The sequence below is a fragment of the Piliocolobus tephrosceles genome, chromosome 19 (genome assembly GCF_002776525.5).
Source record: "Piliocolobus tephrosceles isolate RC106 chromosome 19, ASM277652v3, whole genome shotgun sequence".
In the NCBI taxonomy this organism is placed as follows: domain Eukaryota; kingdom Metazoa; phylum Chordata; class Mammalia; order Primates; family Cercopithecidae; genus Piliocolobus; species Piliocolobus tephrosceles.
In genome coordinates, this window is record NC_045452.1 from 12,468,036 (window position 1) to 12,495,824 (window position 27,789).

The 27,789-nt window shown below is 58.4% G+C and overlaps 2 protein-coding genes across 3 annotated transcripts; one reads left to right on the forward strand and one right to left on the reverse strand.

The window, feature by feature from the left end:
• Positions 1–965: 965 nt before the first annotated feature.
• SELENOM (selenoprotein M) lies at positions 966–3,732 on the forward strand. The gene is made up of 5 exons (XM_023185413.1): positions 966–1,185; positions 2,581–2,616; positions 2,848–2,882; positions 3,225–3,303; positions 3,383–3,732. The coding sequence occupies exons 1-5, from the start codon at positions 1,057–1,059 to the stop codon at positions 3,539–3,541; spliced, it is 438 nt and encodes a 145-aa protein (XP_023041181.1). The 5' UTR covers positions 966–1,056; the 3' UTR covers positions 3,542–3,732.
• Positions 3,733–3,910: 178 nt separating this feature from the next.
• Positions 3,911–27,473, reverse strand: SMTN (smoothelin). Of its 2 annotated transcripts, XM_023185412.3 has the most exons (22): positions 27,313–27,473; positions 25,456–25,586; positions 20,678–20,826; positions 20,187–20,280; positions 20,016–20,094; positions 19,825–19,922; positions 18,770–19,090; positions 18,609–18,681; positions 17,910–17,981; positions 17,307–17,828; positions 16,943–17,115; positions 13,323–13,475; positions 13,169–13,244; positions 11,568–11,732; positions 11,409–11,471; positions 11,127–11,196; positions 9,668–9,841; positions 9,353–9,470; positions 8,633–8,784; positions 7,484–7,648; positions 5,407–5,429; positions 3,911–4,219 (listed from the first exon to the last, which is right to left on the reverse strand). In XM_023185412.3, exons 2-20 carry the CDS (start codon positions 25,504–25,506, stop codon positions 7,504–7,506), a joined length of 2,748 nt encoding a protein of 915 aa, XP_023041180.1. In that variant the 5' UTR covers positions 25,507–25,586; positions 27,313–27,473; the 3' UTR covers positions 3,911–4,219; positions 5,407–5,429; positions 7,484–7,503. The 2 variants fall into 2 exon arrangements, with proteins under 2 accessions (XP_023041180.1, XP_023041179.1); XM_023185411.1 differs by lacking the exon at positions 5,407–5,429.
• Between the last annotated feature and the right edge of the window lie 316 nt (positions 27,474–27,789).

The following is a 27,789-nucleotide window of genomic DNA, read 5'->3' on the forward strand; positions in this document are numbered from 1 at the left end:
GGTAGGATGTTGGCTCACTTCAACCTCTGCCTCCCAGGTTGAAGTGATTCTCCTGCCTCAGCCTCCCAAGTAGCTGGGATTACAGGAGCCCACACCACGCCTGGCTAATTTTTGTATTTTTAGTAGAGATGGGGTTTCATGTTGGCCAGGCTGGCCTTGAACTCCTGACCTCAAGTGATCTACCCGCCTGGGCCTCCCAAAGTGCTGCGATTACAAGTGTGAGCCACCACGCCCGGCCATGGTTGCCTACTTATATATAACAGAGGTAACACCGCAGAGTAGCACTGAAAAAGACAAGATTTTTAATTGAATTGGATAGCCACATTAAAAAAAAAAAAAAAAAGTAAATCCTGATTCCATAAATATAACCCAGCTGATTTAAGACCCTGTTGTGGCCTAACAGCTGTAACCCTCCTTGCATTTTCCCACCTTTGAGTAACAAATTCCTTTCCTCACCCCAGGACAGAGTCTGCTCAGCAGTAGCTGTGGATGGTAGAAAGCACGCTGGTAGGTCTCAGTGGCTCCCAGAAGCCGCACCCCCTCTACCGAGCCTCACTCTCCATCTCCCATGCTCCAAAGCGAGGAGTCCTCAGAAAGTCCAGTTTCCCTATCTTATTTTTTCTTCTTTCTTTCCTTTTTTTTCGTGGATGTCCTATCAGTTTCCCTATCTTAAAGTGGCAGGTTTGGCTCGGAAACTCCCGTGTCCCTCAGCGTCTCGCCGGCACCCTCTGCCGGCGTGAGGTGGCGCTGCCTGGCCGCATCCTGTGGGAGCGTCTACATCCTCGCTCTACAAAAGGAGCGTGGACACTCTCGGACCTGGGAAAGTGAAGGCCCAAAGGCCAGGGAGGAGCCGGGACCTCACCCTGAGCAAGCGGGAGGTAACGGCGGGGAGTCCTGGGGCGGAGACCGATCGCTGGGGGCGTGGTCTCCAGCGGGGCTGGGCCTCTAGCGGGAGTGGGAGTGGGGGCGGGGACGGGGCCAGCCTGCAGGCCCAGACGTGGCGCAGCGACTCGGAGGTTCGCCTCCAGTTTGCGCATCACCTGCGGTCGGGTCCCGATGAGCCTCCTGTTGCCTCCGCTGGCGCTGCTGCTGCTTCTCGCGGCGCTTGTAGCCCCAGCCACAGCCGCCACTGCCTACCGGCCGGACTGGAATCGTCTGAGCGGCCTGACCCGCGCCCGGGTAGAGGTGAGTACGCCGGCCTCCAGCCCCGACACTACCGTCCCCCAACCCTGCGGCCCCATGCGAGCACCGTCTGCCCCGACCCCAGGACCACCTCGAACCTCGAGTCCCTGCCTTCCCCTTGCGCCGGGACCGTCCCTCCTGTTCCCTAGCCCCAGATGACCCCAGCATCCACCGTGGAGGTCTGAGACACCGACTTTGGGGCCTGGAACTCCGAACCCTTCCGCAGCTCCCCCTACCCGGCCCGACAGCGGACACCCAGACACACTGACAGAGCAGTCTCCTAACTCTTCTTGTGGCCTATGACTCCCAATCCTGTCCCAACTTCCCATCCCCCATGACTTCATGTTCCTGGAATTCCTCCCCCACCCAGTTCCAGGGCTTGAGGTTCTTTTCCTTCTTCTGGGGGGAGAGAAGGGTTTCTGGGTGCCTCCTTCCATATGCAGGAGCCAGGGAAGGGGGCAAACTCGGAGATGGAACCCAGTTGGGAACTTGTTTGCCAACATTTACTCTGCAGCAGCCTCCCATCCTCCCCCTACCAGGAAATTCCCTTTCGGAGTCCCTGTCTTGCTATGTGACTTTGACCATCACAGCCCCCCTCTGAGCTTTTTGTCAGCTCTGACAAAAGAGTGTAGAATGGCTGGGTGCCGGTGGTGCACACCTGTAATCCCAGCACTTTGGGAGGCCAAGGCAGGAGGATTGCTTCAGCCCAGGAGTTCAAGACCAGCTTGGGGGACATAGTGAGACCCTGTCTCTAAGGAAAAGGCTGAGGGTAGGATGGAGGAGGGCTGGAGTGGGTGGTCCTGGGGTCTGCACTCCTGCTGGATGGTGGTGTCTCCTCAGGGAAGGCAGGGAGGAGTCCTCTCACCCTCCCATATCAGGGAAGCAAGCAGATGGTCTGTGGGGCTGGGCCGCAGGTGGCAGGCAGGGTGAGGTCTGCCTGTGTAGAGTAGGGACCAGATGGTAGGTGTCTCTAATGGGGGCCCCCAGGGCCATTCTGAGGTGCTTCCTTCTGGTCTGCCTCCACTGTGAGATTTCAGGGATCAAAGGCCAAGCCCAGGTCTCTACTGCTTAAGAGGAGCAGGGTGATCATTTCCCCTGGGCATTGGGAGTCAGTCAACAGCCAGTAGGATGTACAGGCCCCAAGGCTGGCAGGCACACTCTGGGTCTCTGGCCTTGCCCTTTTCCCCTGGTGTCTCTAGGCCTGAGTCTCCCCAGCTGTATACACAGTTCCCCCTTCTGTCCACAAGGGGCCAGCATTTCCTTCACGCCTTGGGAACTGCTGATCCAGGGATAACTCACAGACCCACCCAACTCAGGGATAAGGATGTATGGCTTTTGGGGATGTGGCTGGAATAAATGTGAAGGACTCCTGACCTATCCCATTTTATCCCCCTCCAGACCTGTGGGGGATGACAGCTGAACCGCCTAAAGGAGGTGAGTTTGAAGGAAGAGGTGCCTAGCTCTGTTCCCCCTGAGCCTCTGGGGGAGTGGGCAACATGGTCCTAAGGGGGGGGGGGGGGGGGGGGGGGGGGGGAGGATCCCTAGGAAGATCCCAAGTCAGGAGCCTGCACCTGACTTGCTTTATGACTTCACTGGGCTTCAGTGCCCCGTCTGTACCTCAAGGAGACTGGGGTCATGGTCTCTGATGCTCTGGTTCCTCCCCAGGTGAAGGCTTTCGTCACCCAGGACATTCCATTCTAGTATCCTTCTGTTCTGGGGGAGGGGAAATAGGGTGGGCACTTGGGAGAATCTCAACTTAAGAAAGGGGTGGCAGCTGGTTTTCAACTGACAAGTGGAATTGATTGGTAGCGGCCGCCCAGAGGATTCTGAGGTGGTCTCCATGTTGGGTGGGCAAGAGAGATTGACTAGTGATGACTGCCACAGAATGAACCCTAATTTTCTCACGTATAAGCGGAGACCCTGGCCCCACCCGGGCACAGAGTAAGCGCTCAGCAATGGAGGCAATGCTGTTCCCATCAGTAAGGCTGCGGGAACCACTACCTCCCTCTGCCCACCACCACCCTCCTTAACACCACCTCCAGTCACAACCTGGTGATGAAACACCTCCCTGGGGCCGACCCTGAGCTCGTGCTGCTGGGCCGCCGCTACGAGGAACTGGAGGTGAGGCCATGGGAGGCGGGCTGGGGGCGAGGCCAGAGGCGAGACCCAGCCTGCTGACCCCGCCCCTCCTCCGCCTCAGCGCATACCGCTCAGTGAAATGACCCGCGAAGAGATCAACGCGCTGGTGCAGGAGCTCGGCTTCTACCGCAAGGCGGCGCCCGACGCGCAGGTGCCCCCCGAGTACGTGTGGGCGCCCGCTAGGCCCCCGGAGGAAACTTCGGACCACGCCGACCTGTAGGTCCGCGGGCGCGGCGGAGCTGGGACCACCCTGCCTGAGTCCTGGAGACAGAATGAAGCGCTCAGCATCCCGGGAATACCTCTCTTGCTGAGGGCCGATGCCCCGTCCCCGGGCCAGCAGGGATGAAAGGTTCTCCCAACCCCATTTTCTTCCTTCCCCAGCTCCACTAAATTCCCTCCTGCCTTAACTGAGGCTCGACTCCTTCGTTGCTGCTGGGGGATGGGGTGGGAGGTCGGAAGAAGAACCTCTGACGACCCCAGCGGGACCTCGCATTCCCAAGTGCCTGGCTGCTGGAGTTGGAGACCTTGCAGAGCCGCCTTCGATTCAAACCCCCTCTCCATCCCCAGGAGACGCAGGGAGGAGTCAGAATCGTTGAAAACCAATAATTTATCAAAACGCTGCGTGTGTATGTGGGGGGAGGGTGTCGCGACAGACAGGGCAGCAGTGAGCGGGCGCACAGGGAGGGGACGGTGCCCGGAGGGTGGGGGGCGGCAGCTTGCCACTGGCTGGCCACGCGGGCAGGGAGGCTAGACATTCTTGCCGCGCAGGCGCAGTTCATGGCGCCGCAGGTGGTTGTAGAGCGACTGCACATAGGTGAAGACACACTTGGGGTCAGGCTTCTTGCCCATGATCATCATGTCCTCCACCTCCACCAGGGGCACACAGTCCACTAGCATCCTGCAGGGATGGGGTACGGGGGTGGATGTCAGCGCCGGCGCCGCCTCCTGTGGCGCCCCTCTACCCCAAGGTCTTGTTTATTGCCGCATTGCCTGCTGGTCTTTCATAAACTCCAGACAGGGAAAAGCCTTCCAGGAAGGCAGGAAGCCCCTGGCTTCATCTACTCAAGCCTGGAGGTAGATGGGGCGGGGGAGCAGAGCTAGGCAGGTGGAAGCGGAGATGGCAGAAGAGAGCCCCATCCCAGTCAGGCAGGTCCTGGGTCTGTTTCCTCCAACCCTGGGGAGGAGCTGGCTCCAAACCCTGCCCGTGCTCTCCCTGGAGACTGCCTTCTGCTCACCCTCACTGGCACACTTCAGTTGGTAGAAGCCTCTCAGCTGGACCTTTGCACCCAAATGGGCTTCATCAGTGGCCAATCTTTCTCTATGGACATTTCTCACTCTAGTTAGCCTGTGGTCCCCCCATGATTGTCTGCTAGCTGCCTGACCCGGTACTTCCTGTTGAGAGGCCCAGACCCCTATTCTTTGACAGGGGGTAGGGATAACCCTGCTGCTGGAGATGGAGGCCAGGGAATGTGTGGGCAGCAGAGGGGTTCTCTAACCCTTATCACCTGCCTTGGGTAGAGCAGGGGAGGCAGATGAGGATCCCAGCCAATACTAACGGACCATCTACACCATGTTCAGGGGTGGGACCACCCTTCTGGCCATCCTTCAGAATGCTAGTTGCCCTTCACAGATAAGGAAACTGAGTGACAGAGCAGAGGAGCGACTTGTTTCAAGCCCCACGGTTTAGTAAGTGCAGGTTAGGCCGCATGGGACCCAGGCCCCTAGTTCTGGGTGTTGGCAAAGCCTTTTCCCCACTCTGGAGTGAGTGGGTTGTGCCTATTAAGCAGCTGACAGCCCCCAGAGCTCTGAAGCTGGAGTCTGCTCTTTGGCTCCTTTTCCCCTGTCCCTCAACCCCCAGAGCAAGACCTCTTCTGTCTTGATCCCTGTTTGCTCTCTCCTATCTACCACACCTGGCATATAGCAAGCATTCAATGTTGCAGAATGAGTTTCCTATGGCAGGGAAGGCATAATGGCAAGAATTCCTCCTTATTCTCAAGACACCTGAGAACCCAAGACCACCTCCCATCTTGTGCCCTTATGGACAAACTCAGAACTGTGGTAGGGCTGGGCCTACTCCCAACTCACCTGGACTCCTTCCAAGAGGAAACCTGGGAGGCAGAACACCTCTGTTTTAGTCCAGACTCTATCCCTAACCAGTTGTGGGTGCTACATAAGGCCCTTTTCTATGACTCAGTTTCCCCCTCTTTAGAACAGGACAGTTATTCCTTATCTCATTTGAGACCTTACAAGAATTTAGGATGAGTGAGAGGGTTCTGGGTCTGCTGTTGATGTGCTACGTGCCCCTGGGGTCATCCCTATCCCATATTGGGCTTGTTTCCCAAGCTGTACCATGATGCAGAGGCAGCCTCTCTCTGAAGCTTCTTCCAGCTGTGGCTATTGTCCCAGGGATCCTGACCTCCCTCTCCAACCTGGTGCTCCCTCCCGCCCCTACTCCCTTCCCTGGAGACCTTATAAAGCCATTGTTTACACTGGGGCTCACAGCTCAGGGCTCAGGGCTCAGGCTGCCCCAGTGACAGGCCAAACACCAGGCAACTTGAGCAACAGCACGGCTGAGTCACACTTTCCAACTGGATCAGGGCTGGGCTGGGCCCCTCTCCCTCCAAGCTGGCTTGTTGGGCAGCAGCTCCTAAGTCCATATATGATCTGGAGATAGCACCAAGCCCATCCTCCCCTCATCTGTGCTCCTTCTCTGAGTGTGTGTGTGCAATGTGGACTGCCCCCCATAATGGCTCTAGGTCCCGAGGGGCATCTGAGTGTGCCCCTACCTGTCACTGACTCACATTCCTTCAGCCAATCCCCTTGCTCCTACTGGGCCTCTATTTTCAATCCTCTCTACAAAATGGGCGGGAACGCAGTGATGGGGCAAGGCAAACAGCTACTAAGTGGGGAGTCTGGAGTCCCAGTTTCTGGCCCCACCTCTGAACTAACCATCTTCCCTCTCCCTCCCACCCCCAGGACAGTCTTAGCCCATCTCTCTCTCTGAGCTCCTTGTCTGTAATGGGGTAGTTAGTTCAGGATCTGAATTTTCTACTTTGGTACTGAGGTGAGATGACCACAGAGGAAATGCCACAGCTGGCTTAGGATCCAGAACCCCCAGCCAGAAACATCTTCCTGTTGAACTGGTCCTGCTCCTGAGCTCCCCACTTTGGAGTATGGCACCACCAACTCCCCAGTGCCCACATAGGAGCCTGGCAGACTTCTTGACCTTCCCTCTCCCTCTCCAAACCAGATCTATTGGGAAGCCTGTCTCTCTCGCTCTTAAGCTATTCCAGCCATCTAGTCCATCCCATCTCTCGTCCAAGCCTCATCCAAGGAAGGTCCTAGAATGCTACATCCATCCCTCCTCTGTTTGGAAACCTTTTATAACTCCTGTTGTCCTCAGGAGGAAGGTCAAATTTTTTTTCTTTTTTTGAGACAGAGTGTCGTTCTGTCACCCAGGCTGGAGTACAGTGGCACGATTTAGGCTCATTGCAACCTCTGCCTTCTGGGTTCAAGTGATTCTCCTGCCTCAGCTTCCTGAGTAGCTGGGATTACATGCATGCGCCACCACGCCTGGCTAATTTTTGTATTTTTACTAGAGATGGGGTTTCATCATGTTGGCCAGGCTGGTCTCGAACTCCTGACCTCATGATCTGCCTGCCTTGGCCTCCCAAAGTGCTGGGATTACAGGCATGAGCCACTGTGCTCGGCCTGAAGGTCAAACTTCTAACTGTGGCCCCCTCCTCCTCCCTCATATCCAGACTCAAGTTTCTTCCCTTCCTGGTGTGCTGTGCTCTCCAGCTCTCTTGCCCTGCTAAGCCTAGGCTGATCCCTCTGCCTGGAACTCCCTCTCCCTCCTTTAGTGTGAACTTGTTCAGATCCCAGCTTAGTTTGTACTTTTTTCAGATGGGGGGCCCAGACCTGCAGCCTGGGTCAGCCACCTCCCCTGGGCTTCCCCCATCACAGTGCTGCTCACCTGGGTCATCACCGCCCATTTAGAATGGTCTCGCCTGCTGGGCCCTGAACTGCCAGAAGACAGGGCTATGTCTGGCTTGACTAAATGGCCCCCTTACTTCTCGCACCCGCCTCCCTGGACCCTCTCTGTGCCTTGCTGAGCAGATTCTGGTGAAATGGGGCAGGTGGGAGAGGCGGCGTTTCTCACCGTGGGGTCCCGAGCAGGGGTTAGGACTTTTTGGTTTTTACCAGCCCCTTCTGGACCAGACAGCGGTAGAACTCCTGGATGTACGTGTACACGCACTTCCAGTCAGGCTCTCGAAGCCGCACCATGTCCTCTGTATCCAGGAGCTGCGGGCAGTCCGCATGGGTCCTGGGGAGGGTAGGGGGCCGGGAAGGGGTGGCGGACGGGGGCAGAAGGCCAGGGCCCCAGGTGGGGAAGAGAGGGAAGAGGCAGAGAAGAGAGAGGGGAGGAAACAGACACACACACACACACACACACACAGAGACATGAGTTCAGTTACAATTCCAGTGCTGCAGTCTGCCAGCCCCCCGCATGCCGCCTCCCCACTGTGGACGTGCCGCTCACTACCCATCACTAATGGTGTGCAATGCAGACAGGGGTGGGGGCCAAACCAGTCACAGGTGCAGAGAACTCTAGGGGCAAGCGGGAACGCGGGGTGGGGTAAATGGCGTTGGCACCAAGGTTGGAGAGGAGGGCTGTGCCCCGGGGAGAGGGGGTGAGGGAGGCGTGAGAGGAGGTGGTGGGAGGAGGAGGAGGAGAAGGAAGAAGAGGAAGAAATTTGAGGGAACCCAGGAAGAAAAGGGGAGAGAAGGGAAGACAGATGGAGAAGGGTGCTGAGGGTGAGGTGAGCAGACAGGGCAACGATTCCAAAGTGGAGGGCTTGCTGAGGTCCTATATAAGCCTCTGGCAGCACTATATAGGCTGGGCGGGCACGGTGCCCGGGCCAGGAGCCTCCTTTTGGAATCTCCAGCCGGGATCCCGTGGGAGCAGGAAGCTCTGGTGATAGTGGGAGGAGAGCAGGACAGAGAAAGGGAGAGAGAGGGAGAAGGGGGCAGAGGGAGGATGGAGGGGATATGGACAGGGCCACCTGGTGGGCCTCGGCCCGGGCTGGTAGGCCGGCCTGTGGCTCCTTCGTTCCGGCGGGCACCTGGCACGCTCAGCAGCGGGTGGGCGGGGATGGAGAAGGACGGGGACTCTCTGGGGAAGGGGGTCTCAGCTGCTGACTGACCAAGTGGCCAGCCTGCTCCAGGGGTTCTTGGGGCAACTGGGCCTGGTCCCGATGTCCAGCCCCAGATGTGCAGCAATATTAGCAGGGCCAGGGCCCACACTTACTCCGCAGATGAGAAGGCCACCTCGAAGTTCTGGCGTCGGTTCTGTGGGCTAAGCTGCCCATAGTCGAAGGCCTCAGGGAAGAAGTTGTGCACCAGGGCACAGAAGGCCATCCCATCACTCCAGCTGGAGGAGAAGTTCTGGATGTCGACATGCTATAAGCCGTAAGAGGACGGGTCAGGACCCTGGGGGCAACTCCCCGCTGCTGTCTATCCCTCAACATTCTGGTATTCCAGACCTACGGCACTGGGCACAGAGAGGCCCTGTAGCTTGCACGATGAGTGAATAGTTGGAACACGAGCCTCCTCCAAGTCAGTCTGTCAACTCCCATATTTGTGATTTCGAGGGACAGAGCTACTGAGAGGCCCAGCGCCACGCAGCTAAGGCCATGGTCATGCCTCATTACTCCTTCCCTCCTTTAGAGAAATTGACTCAGGGCCTCCTACAGAGCAACAGGGAGGGGACTCCAAGAGTGGGATCCAGCCTTGAACCCTGCCCACCACTCAAGAGGCCCTGTTACTTCATCACTGATGCTGGAATCTAGGGCTCATCTTGTGTCCTGTTTGATCCTCAGTTTGCTCACCCCAAGAGCCTTTCCATGTTCCTTGTGAGGCCACACAGTGGCGGGAAGTGTACTGGGGAATAAAAGGAGCTCTGCTAAGAGGGGGGTGCTGAGCTGGGATCTGGGGAGGCCTCCAGGCCCCCTGGCCTCCCGGGGCTCACCTCGTAGCCGCGAGTCTTGGCTCGGCACCAGTCCAGCAGCATCTGCTTGATGCTGTTGGCGTTGGGGACCCCGAAGCTTGTGGATCGCTGCACGGCTGCGCGGGGTCCGCCAGGGCTGCTGTAGGGGCGGTGTCAGGACCAGGTCACAAGACTATAAGGGGCGTGCCTCGGTGGGCCCACCCAGTGGATCCCAGGTCCCGCCTTCCGTGACCTTCGGGCCTTTGCACCACAGATCTAGCCGCGCGTTCTTCCCGCCGCTGCCGGGCCAACTATGAAGCCCCGCCCCGCACTGCCCAGCCCACTTCTGCAGCTCACCCGGCCGCGCCCTCCTTCTCCAACTTCTCAATCATGGCCTTGCGCGCCTGGGAGGCTGAGGTCTTGGGCAGACTCTGCGCCTTCATCAGCTCTTTCTTCTTCTCGGCCTGGCGTTTCTCGAGCGCTGCCAGGCTGCTGGCCCGTGGGCTGGTCTGGTCCTCACGGTCGAAGATGCTAGGGGTTGGGGAGGCGCATGTTAGGCAGGGAGAAGAGGGCTGCTCCCCAGTCTGGGCCACCACTCGCGAGGAGGAGCGGGTGTCTTGTGGCACACTAGTATCTCTACTGCCACAAACGCCTGCCAGGGAGGGAGGCGTCCTCATCACACCCATTTTAGAGTTCACTGAGGCTCAAATGACAGCAAGGTCTTCAACGGGTTTCCGCGTCCCCCCCGCTCCATGAGCAGTTCTCTGAGAAGGCTCATTGTACCCTCAAGTTACAGGTGAGTTCAGCTTCTGGGCACTATCCGCTAATAAAAATGACAACTAACATAATAATAATTCATCTCTGTTGATCCTTTCCTGTGTGCCATTTTAAACTTCACAAGAGCAGGGAGGGGCCTTACCAATTCCACTAAAGGTGAGGAAACTGAGACCCCTGGCAGTAACTTGCCTAAGATTTCAGAGGACATGATCGCTGGAACTAGAACTTGAACAAGGTCTCTCTGACTCAGAGTCCCTGGACCCCTTTGGTTCCCATCCTGGATTCTGATCCTGTTCCTGCTTTCCGCCAGCCCCAACAGCCTCTGTTACATGCAGGTGCCCTCCTTCCTCATGGGGCTAAGGTATAAAGGTGCTCTGTGACCTGGGACATGGTTTGCAGATACTGGCAAGTGGCAGTGCCACCAGGCAGCTCAGTGTGGTAGGTAGGCCTCTCTAAGGCTTCAATGCTATTGTGGCCACTCAGAGATGTGAACCCCTAAGCAACTCACGGCCTCCCTGAACATCCACCTCTCCTGTGGTGTGGTTGAGAATAAAATGAGATCCTAAAAAGCGCAGGATCCTTAACTCTCACTTTGCCCCTCCCTGGCTATAGACCTGTTACCTCCCAGCATCCCAGTCTACCTCTCTATTTTATTTATTTATTTATTTATTTTTGAGACTGAGTCTCGCTCTGTTGCCCAGTCTGGAGTGCAGTGGAGTGGTCTCGGCTCACTGCAACCTCCACTTCCTGGATTCAAGTGATTCTTGTGCCTCAGTCTCCCCAGTAGTTGGGATTACAGGTGCCTGCCACCACGCCTGGCTAATTTTTGTAATTTTAGTAGAGATGGGGTTTCACCATATTGGCCAGGCTGGTCTCGAACTCCTGACCTCAAGTGAGCCGCCTGCCTCAGCCTTCCAAAGTGCTGGGATTACAGGCAAGAGCCACTGTGCCCGGCCTACCCCTCTGTAAAATGGGTTTGCAGTTAGGTTCCCTGTGGCACTGACTCCTCTATGGTCAGGGATTGGGTGCTGGTGCTCACCTGCCCATTTTCTTGGATGAGGAGGAAGAGGAGAAGGTCTTGGTTTGCATCATGGTGCTGCCACTGCCATCTGCAGAAAAGGGGAAGGGGCACCAGGTGAGGGGTGGGGCTGGACATCGGGAGATGGGATGGGAGGCTGTATGGAGGGATGGCGATAGCCACAGGCAGAGAAAAGAAAGTGACGGCACAGTTGAAGACACGGAGAGAGAGTTCAAGGAAGAGCCGGAGGAGGTGGGCGGACAGGCAGGCAGGCAGGCACAGGGCGACGCCAGGTGGCCTTACTCTCCGAGCGCCTCACGAAACTTGACTCCACTGTGGTGGTGCGGGCCGTCCGTGTGCCATCATCTGCAGGGGCAGGGGATGAGAAGCATGTGAAAGGCATAGGGGGCCGGGGGAGGATGTGTTCCCACCCTGAGCCCTAGGCCCTACGTGGCCCCTTACTGGAATGGACGAGCCGCTCAGTCTTGGTAACAGTGCTGACAGCAGAGCCATCAGCTGCCCGCTGGCTGTGCCTCGTGGTGGTCTCAGTGGCTGTGTTGCCGCGGCCCTCCCCTGGCCGGCCCCGTGCCTCCTGTAGCCGCCGTTCCCGCTCCTTGTCCCGCTGGTCTGGGCAGGTGATGCCCCGTGCAAGCACAAAAGGGCCACCAATGCCCACACAGCATAGATGCACAGGTGCATGGGGCACACAAGATGGGGTGGAGGGTGGCTTGTTAGAAACATGAATGACACAGGTAACAAGGGCCTCTCTAGGAATAGCTGGGGTGAGGGGACACCCATAACTTGACAGGGAATTGAGTGTGGGAAGGGGCTGATGGACTCAGGCAGAAACTAGAGAATACGGAATAGCTAAACTCAAAGGGGTATGGATCCAAGAAGGGAGGTTTTTTTTTTTTTTTTTTTTGAGACGGAGTTTCGCTTTGTCCCCCAGGCTGGAGTGCAGTGGACGGATCTCAGCTCACTGCAAGCTCCGCCTCCCGGGTTCCTGCCATTGTCCTGCCTCAGCCTCCTGAGTAGCTGGGACTACAGGCGCCCACCACCTCGCCCGGCTAGTTTTGTCTATTTTTAGTAGAGACGGGGTTTCACCATGTTAGCCAGGATGGTCTCGATCTCCTGACCTCGTGATCTGCCCGTCTCGGCCTCCCAAAGTGCTGGGATTACAGGCTTGAGCCACCACGCCCGGCCCAAGAAGGGAGTTTCTATAGAAATGAGTAGCTAAGTCAGGAGAGGTATCTAGATCTAGTGAGGGGGTAGCTGAGTCCAAGAAAGGAGAAGCTGAATGAGGAAGTAGCTGAGTGGGCCATCAGTGGGTCTTTGGTTGGAGAAGAGCAGCTGGAGAGGCAGGAATATTTAGATCCAGGAAGGGAGCAACTGATGGGAGCTGAGAAGCAATCTGATCCAGGGGAAGAGTAGTTGGGAGAGAAGCTAGTGAAGGGGTTTAACTGGGCTTAAAACAGAAGTAGGTGGGTAGAGATAGAGACTGGAGTGGCCATCAGTGGGCCCTGGCAGAAGCAGCTAGATTCAGAGAAAGAGTAATTGAGAGTATTTGAGAGGAGAAGAAATTGAACCCAGAATCTAAGAGAATGAACAGATGTGTCCAGGGAAGAACTATCTGGGGGAGGAAGTAGCTGTGTCCAGGAAAGGGAAGCTGGATGGGGCAGAGGCTAAGATGGCCATCAGTGGACTTCAGGGAGAGAGGAGCAGCAGGGAGAAGGAGTATCTGGATTCAGGGAAGGAGTCGTTGACAGTACTTTGAGAGGCAACTGGATCCAAGGAGAGAGTAGCTGCGGGAGGGAGTGTCTGGGTCTAGGAAGAAGAGAAGCTGGTTGGGAAGAATAACTGGGGTCGCCAGCGGGAGAGAGGAGCTAGGGAAGGGAACAGCTGGATCCAGCGGGGAATAGCCAAGGGAACTGCTGGATCTAGAGAAGGAGAAGCTGGGTAGGGCAGTTATTAAGCTGTGGTATCCACAAATGGACCCCAGAGTATGACGGGAGCAGCTGGGGAATGGGGCAGCTGGATCTAGGGTAGGGCAATTGGCTCTCTACCTCTCTTCCTTTGTCGGAGCTCACGAAGTGCAGCCCGGATGAGCTTCCGCTCTTCAAAGTCCGTGCTCTGATCCAGCTGCATATAGAGCCCATCATTGGCTACCTGGTGCCTGTTGGCCTCTGCCAACCCCCAGCCCACCAGATCTGGCCATACCATCTTGTCCAAGGCTCCTTCGTCCTCAATAGTCATCAGCTCCTCAGCGCTTAGATGGCTCCGCCCCTCTGGTGCTTTGTTCACTCGGGTCTGCTCGGCCCCATTGGCTGCTTCCACTGCTGCAGAGGGAGGCTCTGCTGGCTCTGGTTCCATCTGCACGGTGGAGAGAGGGCATGGACTTTAAGCAGGGGCAGGGGCATCCATGTCCCCGGTGGATAGGGGAGCAGATCCTAGGGTTGCTGGCATGCCTTGGAAATCACCGCTAGCCTGACAGCCTGCTTGCCCAAAGATGGCCATGTCAGTGTCAGTCAGGGAAGAGGCACTGACAGCCTTGTTGTAGGGCTTCCCATGTACCCAGAATTGTATTAATACAATGGATAGTAATAATAATGATGATTTCTAGTCCATAGTAACGTTGTACAAGCACTAGGGATTTTACTGTCCCTATTTAACAGAAGGGAAGGCTGGGCGCAGTGACTCATGCCTGTAATCTCAACAGTTTGGGAGGCTGAGGAGGGAGGGACCATTTGTTTCCAGCAGTTTGAGACCAACCTGGGTAACATAGCGAGACCACATCTCTACAAAAACAAAAATAAAAAATTAGCTATGCATGGTGGTGTGCACCTATAGTTCCAGCTACTCAGAAAGCTGAGGTAGGAGGATCACCTGAGCCCAAGAGTTAGAGGCTACAGAGAGCTATGATCACGCAGCTGCACTCCAGCCTGGGCAACAGAGTAAGACCTTGTCGCAAACAAAACAAGACCAGAAAAAACAAAACAAAACAAAACACACACACACACACACACACACAGAAGGGAAAACTGAGGCTCAGGGCAGCTAACTGACTTGCCCACAGTCTCTCTCTAAGTGTGACGCAGCCTGGGATCTGAGCTGAAAGTAGCCTAACTCCTGAACCTCAGTTCATTTTGCTGCTTTGTTCCCAGCCCCCTCCCAGGCAGGCTCTGCTCTGTGCTGCCAGTTCCCGAGGCCTGGGTCCTCCTGGGCCAGTGCCCAGGCAGCACATGTTGCCCCCCATCTGCCTGCCACCTTGCCAAGGGGGTTGGCCCGGGGCCCGTAGGCTCCTGACCAGGTGTTTGACTGGGGCTGCCCTGAGCCAAGACCTCTATGAAGCTCTCCTGTGTACCACCTCCCCATGCCTCACCCCTGCTGGAAACCATCCTCTAAGGAGTCTCCAGCCCTGCAGCCCTCCCAGGGCATCTCCCTAGCCCCTTGAAGACAAGGCCCCAAGCCAACTATTATGGCCCTTCCTCTCCTGGCAGGGCCTCTCTGTCTGCTATAAGGGTAAGGAGAGCTGAGGTGGCAGCTGTTTCAGGGAGGCTTGGTCTAGCCAGGGTGCAGGGCGGCAGGGAGCTGGGGGCTGGGGCCTGGGTCATGCCAGGGGCTGCCAGGGCAGCTGCCACGTGTGCCTCAGGGCTGGAGCCTGGCACCCTCTTGCCCTAGTCTTATAGCACTAGTGCCCCAGTCCCCTGTAAAGATAGGTAAACTGAGGCTCAGAGAAGGTGGTGACATATCTAAAGTCACAGCGGAGGCAGAGCCTGGCTCAAACCCCCCCGCCCCCCCGCCAACCCAGAGGGACTTACGAGACTAGTGCTGCGGGTGGTGCCGGTGGAGGAGCGGCGGCGGGTGCTGAAGGCAGGTGGGTGGGCCACAGGGGTCCCAGCATCCTCGGCAGCCTGGAAGAGGGCCTCGGGGTCGGCGGCGGCCAGGAGCAGCTCGCTGGGCTCCAGCTCAGGCTCGAGGCCGGACACAAGTGGGACCCCCAGCCGCAGGCTCAGCACCTCCACCTGCCTGCTCAGTGCATCCAGCCGCCGGCTCAGTGCTGCTCTCTCTGCCCGCAGCTCTTCAGCTGCCCGGGCCACCGGCTCCACGGTGGCTACAGCTACCTCGGCTGCCTGGGTCACTGCCGCCCGGCCTGCCTCAGCCACCGCCCGCAGCTCCTCCAGTGCCCGGCCCAACTGCTCCTCAAGGGCTGAGGCCAGTTCAGGCCCAGGCCCTGGTACCCCCGGCATGGTGCTGGTGGGGACGCTATCGGGGGGTGATGGTGGGGCAGTGGCAGGGGCTGCTGCTTCTGGCTGACAGTGTCTGAGTCTTTGCAGCTGGTCCGAGGGCAAAGGCAAGGGCAGCGCGGGCCTACCCCGCCCCTGCCTCCCAGCCCGCCACCAGCCAGCTGGAGCTGCAGCCCAAATAGAAACCTATTCTGGGCTCCTCCGTGGAAGGGGCAGTGGGGGAGGGGGGGCATGCCCAAGCAGGCAGATCGCCAGGCCTGGCTCTAGCCCTACAGAAATCATAGGCCTGCAGCACAGTAAGACTGCATGGGTTCTGAAGATCACTGAGATCAGGGCCCCATGCCTCACAGGTGGGGAAACTGAAGCAGGGAACAGGTAATGGACCTGAGCCACCATGTACATTAGCTGTGAGAATCAGTCTGCTGGACTCCAGAGCCTGCGCTCTTTTACCCTTTACCCTAACTCCAGCTGTTTTAGACAGCTGGAACAGATGGGGGAAATGGAGGCACAGGGAGGCAGGACTTTGAGTGATCTGCTACAAAAAGTGTCTTGGTCTGACATAAAAGCCTTCTGGCCTGCCCATGGTGCTCACATCCAACCACAGGCTTTGAGCAAGCACGTTATAGCACATCACCTGTCCTCTTTGGTTCCAGATGAGTAAACTGAGGCAAGTTAGTGGTGTCAGACCCAGGTCTCACTGTAGCACCTCCCATCCACCTCAAGGGCCTCAGCTGCTCCCCCTACTCCACCCTACACAATCCCTTGTCAGAAGGCAGCTGGATCCTGCTTTTTGGGAAAGGAAGGGTGCTTTCTTTCCCTCACTCTCTCCGTCTCCCATGAGAAGGCCCAAAGCTGGCCCTAGCCATCTCACCTCAGCCAAAGTCCCATTCAGTCCCTGGTTCAGCACAGAGGGCATTACCTGGGCAGCTGGGTGGCCCACTTGGGGATCCCTTCCCCGGCTGAGCTGCCAGCTAGTGGATCCTGGGCTTGGGAATTAATAATGGAAGCGTGCTGCGTATTCAGTTCCCAAGGCACCTGCTAGGCTGCTGCCTCACCTGATTGGCGCCCCCCTGCCTGTCTGTTCCAGCTTCTGCCCAACCCCCACAGGGGGGTTGACGCAGATGCTAATCGCTAATCTCCAATCTCCTAATGGGCCAGGCTGATCTTGGATGAGCAGATGAGCTGCTCTGTACCTCGGGGCTGATGTCCAGTGTGGGTGGGCGCAGGGGCACTGGGGCTGCCACAGGAAGAGGGGAGCAAGCCCTCACCACCCTCTGAGCCTCAGTTTCCCCATCTGTTCACCAGGAATGAACCAACCAATTTCGGACTAAGGATCAGAGATCAGCATCCAGGAAGTTTAACGCCAGTACAGAGTAAGCTTCTGACACACTTAGGGGCTGATACACTAGGGTCTGGCCTTAGCTCTGCCACCGACTGGCTGTGGTCTGTGAGCAGCCACGTTCCCTCTCTGGGCCTCGGTTTCTCTGTGTGTGCAGTAGGGGAGGAGCAGAGGAACCCTACTAGCCCTACACCCTGAAGCAGTGTATGTGAGGCTGACGGATGGTGAGACTGGTGGGGTGAGGAGGGGCTCACCTTGACGCTGCAGCCTCCTCGGCTACTGGGGGGGGCATGGCTGAAGCTGGTGACATGAGTGACACTGCCCAGCCGAGCCAGGGTCCCAGGGCTGTTGACACGAGTGATGGTGCTCTTGCCCCCACTACTGGTGCTGAGTAGGGTTGGGGGCGCCCGCAGCCCCAGTGTCAGTTCTGAGTGGGGAGAAAGGCAGCTGTCAGGAGGATTAGGTGGAGTGAGGGCAGTGCCAGACAAGGTTGATAGTGCCCTCGCTCCCAGCACACCCTTTGGAGACACCCTGAGCTCTGGCCGCAGCACCTGTCCTGTATGCAGAAGTGCGGTTGCAGGCACTCATCCCCATTGGGGAGGCAGTTGGGGGGCCTACCTGCCCTCTGGTTGCCTGTGGGCAGCAGCACCCGGCCTGTGGAGGCCTGGCCGCGGCCGTCCTTGATCTCGATGGTGAATGTAGTCTTCATACTGCCCCCTGGCTCGGCAGTGCTGACGGCCACGGGCAATGGGGCACCAGGCTCCTCTGAACGTGCCACAGGCCCCCCTGCTCCGTTTTCAAGGGGCCTGGGAGCCAAGCCCCGCCCCCTGGGGCCCTCCTCCTGGGAGCAGCTTCGAAGCTGGGCCAGGGGCTGGGCTACTCCTCGTTGCTCCTTGCTGAACCGGGAGGAGGTATCACTGGGGCCCCGAGAGGAGGAGCCGCTGGAGGAGGAGGCAGGGGTGGTACTGGTGAGAGAGGGGCCCACGAGCCTTGCGGGGGTCAGGGGACTTAGGGCAGCCCGGGATGTGCCATCCTGGAGCCTAGCAGCCATAGGAGAATCAGATGTGAACTTGTGGACACGGTCCCGCACAGAGCCAGCCCGCTGGAACGAGGAAGGTCTGCTGGCAAGGGGGGTGGACTCTAGAAGGAACAGGAGGGCTATCAGCGACTGGGTGGGACAGGGTCTGCCCAGGTCCTAGGCAGGGTGAGAATAAGTAGTACCTCGGTTCTGGGCTGGCTGGTGGGGGCTGAGCACCGACAGGGAGCGTTGGCAGGGTCGGGGTCCAGCCACGTCTGGCAGGTTGGGGAGGGGGTGATAGCCATGTGGGGAAAGAGAAAAGACAGGGGATAGTGGGGGTCCAACTCTCATAATCCTCTCCTCTACACCTCCCTAGCCTCCCACCCTTTCCTATACTCAACCCCCACCCCACCTCTCCATCCCCTCCTGGATCTCCCACACTCCAGCATCCCCACTCGGCAGCGTCTCTCCTACAGGCACCTTTTCCCCTCCCACACTGACCCTAGGATGACTTGGAACACTCCTGGGGGCCGGGCGAGGCTTAGGTTGGAGGAAGGATGCCCAGATCCTTCCTGCAGATGGGGAGGGGGGACAGCCCCCCTGGCCAGTGCTGCCCACAGCTCCAGCTGGGAGATGGGTGGACTCCCTTATTGGGGAGAAGAATGTGCCTGAGGCCCGTTGCCTTTCAAGGCTGCAGGGGAGGCCGCTAACCATGGGGGTGGAGGGGGAGGTGGGCCTAGTTAGGGGCGGGGACACTTCAGGGGTGGGGTGCAGTATCAGGGACTGCCTGGACCTGAGGAAGCTGGAGCTGCCAGGCACAAGAGCCCATTCTCTAGGCAGAGAAAGGGAGGCTGGGGGAGGGGAAGGCAGATGCCTGTGACTACCCCTGCTGGGACCCTCACCTGCTCTCTTGGTGTTAGAGGGGCCTCTGGTGGGGCTCTGGGCAGCAGGGGTCTCTTTGGGGCCAGACAGAAGCTGCACGGGAGAAGAACACAGCATGAGCAAGGCCTGACTCCCAGATCTGCTCACTTGCCTGGCATCCCTGCCCCTCACCCAGACTCACCTTGTTGACCACCTGGCCCTCAGTGCTGGCGAGCGTTGGAGACTCCTGAGGCTCAGGGCTGGTGGTCTTGGGTGGGCTGGGAGGTGGCTCTGGGGCGCCTGGAACCTCGGCTGTAAGGCACTGGGCCTCGGCAGGCTCCAATGGAGGCTCAGGAGAGGCAGCGGTGGGTGAACTGCTGGGTGAGGCAGGTGAGCTGGATGTGCTCCCAGGTGGGGCTCGCAGCAGGAGTGTCACTGTGGTTACATCCTGGCTGGTGCCTTCAGGGGTGGGAGTTGGCTTTGAGACCTCTGTCTGCTGTTCCTGTTCCTCTCGCTCTGGTACCTGTAAGGGACCCATAGGATATAACCAAGGCTCCCTAGGCCTCGAGTGCCAACCCCACTACTGAGGGCCAGGCTGGCAAGTGCCCAGGAAAGGGCATGCAAAGCAGACTGGTGGGGCATGGCTTCCTATAGGCACACCTGCGCGAGCACTGGCAATGACATGCTAAGGGCAGTCTCTGATCGCCACTTCCCAATCTCTTGGCACTACCTAGCCAAAGGGGTTCAGAGAGAACCAGGTCCTGATGTCAGTGGGTGGGGTATGGCAGGAGACCTGTTGGGGACGAGAGCCTTAATAGATCCCTGGAGTGGAGGTTCCTGACCCCTGGCCTCAGCCTGGTTCATCTGGAGTGGGAGTGGGGTCCTGCCAGGACTGTGGACCCAGCGGCCTCTGCTGGCCACTTAGGGAACCTGCATGGCCCGACCTCTCACCCACACTCTCTGGAGAACAGAGAGTGAACTGTGAGACAGCTGGGGTCTGACATGCAGGCCCCATAAGCCAAGGTAAAGATGTGGGCTGTGTTGAGGGTGAGGGGCAGCCCTGGGATGGGGTGAAGCAGGGGAGGTGCCAGGGCCGGATTTGCATTTCTGGGAGATCCCTCTGGCTGCTGAATAGAGGCTGGATGGCAGGGGTGGGCCCCTTACAGTCAAATACCAGCCTAGCAAAGACACACAGGTGCTCTGTGCTACTGGCATCCATGGGCACAGGACACTGGGCCACCCTCCCACCCTCCTTACCTCACACTGTTCCAGCCTGTGCGCCACTCGCCCCTTGCTGTCCTCTCTTAAGCCACTGTTGGGACGCGTGCTGCACAACCTCCCAGCCAAGGTGGCAGCTGGAAGGGAAGGAGCAAGTGTCAGGTGAGTAGTGGGGAGGTGCTGTGGACAGCAGACAGCAGGGCGGGGTGGGGCCGGGACAGGCCACATACCCTCAATCTCCTGAGCCCGTACGCGGCGGATGGCAGCTCGGATCAGCTTGCGCTCCTCATACTCACCAGCGCTTCGCAACTGTGGGTGACAGGCAGGCTGCGGGTGTTGGGCTGTGGAATCCAGGTCTTCACCTGCCCTGCCCCCATCCCCAGCCCCAGCCTGGGCCTCACCAGTGCAGTCAATTCCTCTACATCGTTCATGGACTCCAGCTGCCCTGCCAGCCGTGCCAGGGCAGCCCGCTGCTCAGCTTCCCGCTGCTGAGAGCTGCAGAGACATCATGACTGTAACCACCACTGCCATGGCCAGGTCGTGGAGGATGTGGGCTAAGGGTAGGAGCCAGAACAGAGTACCCAGAACCTTGGCAGAAGGGCATGTGGCTGTGCACACCCTGACTGCACACTGATACACATATGCCCATGGACATGGGCACTAATACCACGCACTCAGACGTGCCGTCTACACGAGCACGGCCGCGACGCCACAATCAGTACATGCTCCATGCCCACAAACATCCCTGTTTTTCCAGAAGCGTGTGTGGACGTACTGCCATTGGCACATGCAGTCCACAGATACACTTGTGCTCACGCCTGCCTGCACACATGAGCTGAGCTGGGGCGCACACTCACCCTCTCACCCGCATGCTCCACCCTCCGCTACTCACTGCAGCCAGTTCTCCTTGTTGTCCTGCCGCTCAGCACGGAAGCGCTTGGATGCCAGGGCCTCCTCCTCGCGCTCCAGCTCCTGCCGCTGCAGTTCCCGGATGGCTGAGCGGATGCGCCGCCGCTCTGCCAGATCTGCTGTGGCCTCCAGCTGCAGCGGGGGCGAGAGGCAAGTCATTTCGGCTGCCAGGGGCGGAGGGCTGGCACCAGCTGCCCACAGGCTCTGCCTGGGGCACAATATGTGGCCTGTGTCCACTCCCTCTGTCTCAAGCTCTTCACGTGCCTGCCTGCCCACGCAGGGTCTCGGGGGTAGACCCAGCCCACTGTTTCAGTGCTCTTGGGGAGCCCACTTTGCATTGTGGTTCACAGAGCACACGACTGAGTGGACAGCCAGAAACTGCTCACCTGTGCCAGATGCCAAGCCAGGCACTCCTTTCTACAACTCGATTCCTGCCCCTCAGAGCCCAGATCCCCAAAAGCCAGGGAGCTACTGCAGGAGGAGGAGGAGGAAGGCCACCCTATGAGCCACTAACAGGGTCCCTAAAGGGAAAGGTGAGAGCTGAAGTCTACCCTCTGAGCAAGGGAGGCTCCCATGGTCTAGTGACCAAACGCCACAGCCCACCTGGGGGTTGACTGCTTCATCCACAGATGGGGAAACTGAGGGCAGGTGCTCAGGAGTCCTGCCTGGCTGAGGGCTACTGTCCCCACTGCACTGGCCTGGCCCTAGCCACCATCAAAGGAGCCAGGGCGCAGAGTGGGAGAACCAATTCCCCAGACATATAAGGTGGCTGGCACTAGGGGCCACCCCAGGGCCTTAGAGAGGGCATCCCTGGGTGACAGGTGCTCCTGCCAGGTTTTTAGCCCCTCAGTTCCCAGGAAATTGGGGGTGACTGGTCTAACCAGGTTCAGGAAAGAACACCTTCTCTGGAGTGAGTCAGCCAATCCTGTTGCCTCTCCCACACCTCCACCATGTAAAGCCACCCCCTACAGATCCTCCGTGGCTCAAGGGAGAGAGGACTGGCCCAGGGTTCCCCTGGAAGATAGTGGCAGAGATAAGCCTCCAGTGTGGGTCTGATAACCAGACGGGAGCCAGTGAAGGCGGGGTGATTTCCTCTGTCCCCACCCCCCAAATCATTCAGGGGTAGGGTCAAAGAACCCTCTATCATCTCCCTTTTTAGCACCCTCCCATCATTCCTTTCTGCTTAGTGGGAAGGCCAGGTGGCAAGGGTGGGAATGGAATGGAGATAGTTTTCAGCAGGGAGTGTGGGCTGGCCCAACTCAGCCATGAGCCAGCTTGTCCTAGTCTGAAGAGAGCAGGGAGAGTCTTGGGGGAAGAGCCCTCCAGGCTCCACATTCCTGAGGAATTATGAGAAGGCCCCCTGAAACTCAGGCCAGAGCCCCCAGTTGGTTCCAGCTTGGCTGGGTGATCAGGAGCATAACCCTTAAACTCTCTGGGTCTTGGTTTTCTCATTTGCCAGTGGGTGGGGTTGGGAACAGTGACTTGGGTTCTCCTGTACATAGCTGGAGTTGCAATAAGCATCACCCCCATACTTGGTTCTAGCCAGTCAGGGGGAGGGAGAGAGACGATAGGGCAAATGGGAAGGGCAGCATATCCCGAGGCATCAGCAACATTTATGGAGAGCCTGTGAGTTGAACCCTGTGCTGAGCCCCCTACTTGTCCTAAACCCACAAAAACCCTAGATACTGTGTTATTCCCATTTGACAGATGAGGAGATTGATGTCCAAGGAGATGTGATTTGCTCATGGTCAAACGACCTGAGCCAGGATTTGAACCCAGGTCTCTCTGACTCCAGGGCCTGCACTAGACTGAGGATAGCTCTGCTATTGGGGTCTGTTTGTCATGGTGGGGACCTCAGGGATCCTGGCACTGTATTGGAGACCCCTCTAGCCTGGACTAGAGATGCTCTGAGGCCTAAGGAGACCTTATAGCAGAGGCAGGGGGAATGAGGCTCACTCCCCAGCCCCCGGTCCTGGCTGTGTCTCAGGCCTAGAGCCTCCTGTGGTACATTTGGAGACTGGGGGCTGGAGGGCACAGAGAGTCCAGCCCCTTCTGTACAGAGGGTAAAGAGGCCCAGAGGGACAAGGGCTAGCCTTTTGTCTCCTAGGTCCCCATTCTCAGTGTTCTGCGCTCTGAGATAGGGTCCTTGTCCCTGACAAAAGTCTGATGTAGGAACTTGGCCACCTCTACAACACAACCCGTGGAGCTTCAGTGTCCCCATCTGGAAAATGAGAGCCTCCCTCTGATCCCCCAAAGTGGGTGGGCAAGGCTGGGGACTGACAACCTCATTCCACTGGTCACCCTCTGGCACGACCCTTACCTGGAGGCAAAGGTTGGACCACAGTGTCTCCTCTGTTCCACCCTCCCAGGCCCCACCGCTGTGTAAGGAGGGAGCTGTGGGAGGGAGGGAAGGAAGTACAAAGCGCCATTGTCTACTGAGGGGGAAGGGGAAGGGGATGGGGCGGTTTCCGAAACTGCCCAGTGAAATTCTCCCGGGAGGAAAGAGGGTGCCGTGCTTCCTCCCCCTGGGGGGCCGGCTCTCCGTGTACTCTCTGCCCTGGCTGCTGGAAAGCCTGGCAGGCCCTGAGGTCTCGCTGGGCCTCAGTCTCCCCAACAGCACAACAGAGGGGACTCTCCAGGGTTTCTCCCAATCCCAGCTCCCCCAGTTGCCCATGGGGGTCCCGCCGGCGGTGGAGCGAGGCCTCGCCAGGGGGCGCTGAAGGCCCGCAGGCTCTGCGACCGCCCTCCCTCGCAGGGTGCCGCCCTCGCCTAGCCCACCCGGCCTCGCGCTAGGCGCCGAAGGGGGAGCCAGATATGAAGACCCCTGCTACCGCCTGCTTCAGTGTCCCGACCAAAAGGGAAGAAACCAAGGTCCCCAGGACACCCAGCTGAGTGACGGAGGTCGAACTCGAACTCGGGACCGAGGGGAGGGCGTCCCGGCGGGTGGTGGAGGAGCGCGCACGTCCCCAGGCGCCCGCATTCCGCCCATTCCCCGCCCAATCCTCAAGAATGTGCGGGAGCCGGGGCCGGAAGCGACTGCCCGTATCCCCAAATCGGCCAGACGCGGGGCGCAGGGCGGGCGGAGCGGGCCCAGTTTTTCCTTATAAGGCCCGGCCCCGCGGGGAGGAGCCCGGTTCGGGACGCCCCCGTTCTTGCCACGAGGCCAGCGGGGGCCGGGCCGGCGCGCGGGGCGCAGTAATGGCGGGCGCCGGGTGCTGGAAGAGCCGCTCCCGGGGTCGGAAAGACTTCGAGCGGCACCAAGCCTGAGACCGGGTCAGGTTCTCATCTGTTGTTTCCCAGAAATTGGGGCGTGGGTGGACTAACTTCAGCCACTGCTCCAGCTTCTTCTCCGAAACTTTTCTCAGCGCCGCCCGAGCCTCGCATGAGAGAGGGAGGTGGCGGCTGAAGAACTCTGAGCCTGACTGTGGACACCTTGAGATGAGGATGCGTGGGAACCTGGCCTAGCATCATTCCCTCTTTTTGGGCTGCGCAGACTCTGTGACCCCCAATGGGACTTGGCCTTCCTGAGGGGAGGTGGAGCTGACTGGTGGGCACCTTTGGAAACCCAACCCCATCCCCTCCAGGCTGCACACATCCTGCGGTGATAGTGGAGAGGCAGACACCCAGAGAGTCTACATACAGGCAGAAGTGCCTTGGGGAGGTTATGGCAGCAGCTGGGCACTGCCCAGTGGCTGGGCTATGCTATCTGGTTCCAGCCTCTGCCTGCAGGGGAAGGCATGAGAGGGGGGTGGGTCACTTGTTTTCTAGGTAAGGTAAATCTTTAATTTACCCCCATGGACAAGGTTCAGGGACTGGGGAGATGGAGCTCCTCTGGCCCTTCCTCCAGGTCAGGCTGCCTGGCCTTGGGGGTTGGGGGAGGAGCCCTGCCCCACCGGGTTGCCCTACAGCCTCTCTGTGCATGGGGATAGACAGGGCTCTCAGAGGAACAAGAAAGGGAATGGAGTGGGCTCATCTTTCTTCTACCTGAGATCTGGGTCCATGCCTCATTCTGTCCCCATGCCAACTCTAGGACCTAGAGCTTGTGTGCACACACATCTCCCTCCCTCCCTCCATTTTACAGGCAGAGGAACTGAGACTCAGGAGTAGAAAAATGAGATGAGAAGCCACAGAATCCATAAGGGCCCACAAAGCCTGTCTCTCTCTTATGGCCTCGTCCAGCCTTTACTTTCCCAGGACTCTGGTCCCCCGTGGCCCACTATGGGGCTGGGATTTTGGCACAGCTCCTTCTTAGATGGGTGTCCTTGAGCAGGTGATTTCAACTCTCTTGAGTTGCAGTGCCCTGGCTTTCAGAGCTGCTGTAATTATTCTGTGACATGGTATATATACCCAGTACCCAGCCTGCCCCCTGCCAGGCCTTGGCATTATTAATCATTGCTGCTACCATTATCACTGGGCTAGCTTCCAGGGGTGGGCACTGCCCCAGCTATTGCTCTGGAGAGGCATATCCAGCCTCCCCATACCTGTGGCTGCACATGGGTGAGTCCACAGCAGTTACTGTTTAAACAGGTGGTGGCCATGGAGGGCTGGGAGGGACTAGGCTTCAGCACCTGGCATGGACAGGCACATGCCACAAGGGCCTCTGCATCAGCCACATGGAACTGGCCTACCTCTGTTCCCGTGTCCCCCTCCTCCTGACCTTTCCCCCATCACTTCTTCCTGTTAGCTGAGAGGTATCCTGGATTGACCCTGCCTCTCTGGCTTGGATTTCCTGTCCCCACAGTGGGTGATGGGGCCACTTACCAGCTTCCGAAGGGCTCCCTCATCCAGCCCAGCTAAGACCTCGTCTGCCATCTCACTGGCCTCTAGCTCCGTTGGTTCCTTTCTGGTGAGATCCCCAGTGCCTGTGGCACCTGTCACCAGCTCAGAGGATTCTGCAGGGGACAGACATGAATCAGGCATGCTGGGGCTTCTAGAAACCACAGACCCTTAGGCTCTGTGCCTTACTTTCCCTCTCTAACCTAGGAGCGTCCATTACTGTCCCATCCTGTAATGTGGCTCCTGGCTGGAAGTTGCCCTCTGCCCTAGGGTGATTTGCTGGGAAACTCAGCAAACCCAGGGTAGGGAGTCTTTGGTTCCAGCCCTGCCAGCTTGGCCACCAGTCTGCTGTGTGGCCTGGGATGGACTCTCATCCTGTCTAAACCTCAAATAGGGAGGGCAGGGACCTGGATTGAGAAGCCAGAGGCCGGCAAGGCCCACCCAAGCTGTGCTCACCACCAGGGGGTGCACTCCAGTCTCCAGTTTCCTGCCCCACCCACCCATCCCCAGGGCCTACCCCGCCCCCACCCACTCTCCAGGCTCAGCCTCTGGCTGTGGGCTGAACCCATAGTTCTTGCTGCCACCAGCACTGTCATTCCCCCAGGTATAGGAAGGTACACTGTATCTTCCAATTCTTGGAGCCAGCTCTGCTGTCCAGACCTCCTGAAGCCAGGTGTCCAGGCACCCAGCACCTCCTGCCAATTCACACAGAATTCAATTCCCCACCTGGAAGGGCTTTCGGAAGCTGACCTGCCCAACCTCTGGATTTCAGGCAAACTGAGAGGATTGAAGAGGGCCAAGGATTTGTCACTAAGCAAGGAGGAAGCCAAAGACTTAGAGGGCAGAGAAGGATGTAATCAAAATCTTCGTCATCTCCGGCTTCCGAAGCTCCCTTCCAAGGTGCCCTCAAGGGCCCGGAACACTCTCAGTAACAGAGGCAAGAGCCCCATTTCGCCCCAGTGCTTACTATCAAAATGGACCCCTAAATCCTGGCCCAGCCTCCCAGCGTATAGCTCTCCTTCCTCCTGTAGCCCCAACTAATGTCTGGACTTTGAGGGGCCCTAGTCTGGCACACTGGATGCTTAGTTAATGTATGGTGACTGACTAATGTATGGCCCCAGGACTGCCCCTCTGTCTCCTGTTGATTCATCTTTCAATCATCCCTTCCCTCTCTTCAGAACAGTCACTTGGGAAGTCACCCCATCCGGTGCATGGGTAGGGGGTGACGGTTACAGCGCCACACAGTTGGGGTGTGTGGGTCCCTGCCTGTTTAAGTCACTGCTTGCTCCTCCTCCCATCCTGGTAGGCTCACAGGTGTCAACCTCCCAATCTCTGCCTGTTAGGATTCTTGCCTCTTACCTAGTTACTCTGTCTGCCTTAAATCTCTTCAAGACTGTACAGTGGTCACCAGCCTTAGGTTCTGCGGACATTCTGATTCCCCCCATGCCTTTTCTTCTAAGGGGCAGGTGTCCCCCAATGCCTAATCTTATAGTCCCACGGGACTATAAGAAGATCCCTGTCGCTGCCCTTCTCCAATCCCATGGCTCCCTGTCACACAGTCTGGGGTTGCCGGACATTGTGAGGGGCCTCAGGGTTCTGTGGCAGCTTCCCCAGGGTTTCTGCCGCCACAGACTAGCGCCCCTGTGGGGCGTGGGGTCCCTTAGGAATCCGCGGGCGTCTTCCCCCAACAGTCTCAGAACTTTATCTCATGGCTTAGAGCTCTCGTATGGGTGGGGGCTCCTAGGTCTGGACGTTCCAGAACTCCTGGCTAGACATCCGGGTCCCCCCCCCCGTGACACGTTGGGGCAGCATCAGGATCCCCACCGCGGTCCGCACACCCACCTCTCAGTCCAGCCCACCCGTCCGGCGCAGGCTCGGCTTAGCTCTTTCGGGACCAGACAGATGGATTAGACACGCGCTGGCGGGAGGCGCCGCGACCCGGTGTCCCAGGCCCGCTCAGCAACCGTCCCCTGGATTCTGTGGAGAGCTGCCCGTCCAGCCGCGCCAGCCTCCCGGCTGGCCCCGCCCCACCCCGACGCGCCAGCCAATTCTCGATCGGGTACCTCCCACTCTCGTGCGCCATTGGGACAATTCAATTTGACGGCCACGCCCAGAGAGGAAGGCCCCGCCCCTCGCGGGCCGGGGAGGTTGGAGATTGTAGTCTTGGGGTCGTCTGCCTCCGTGGCTTTAGCGAGTCGGGTGTGCATCGGCAGGGGGACCCCAGGCTCTGCGCCAAGTCGGGGAGGGCGCCCTGAGCCGAGGTGAGTTTCCTGGGGTCGTAGGAGTCTCAGGGCCTTCAGGACAGCCCCTCTCCGCCCT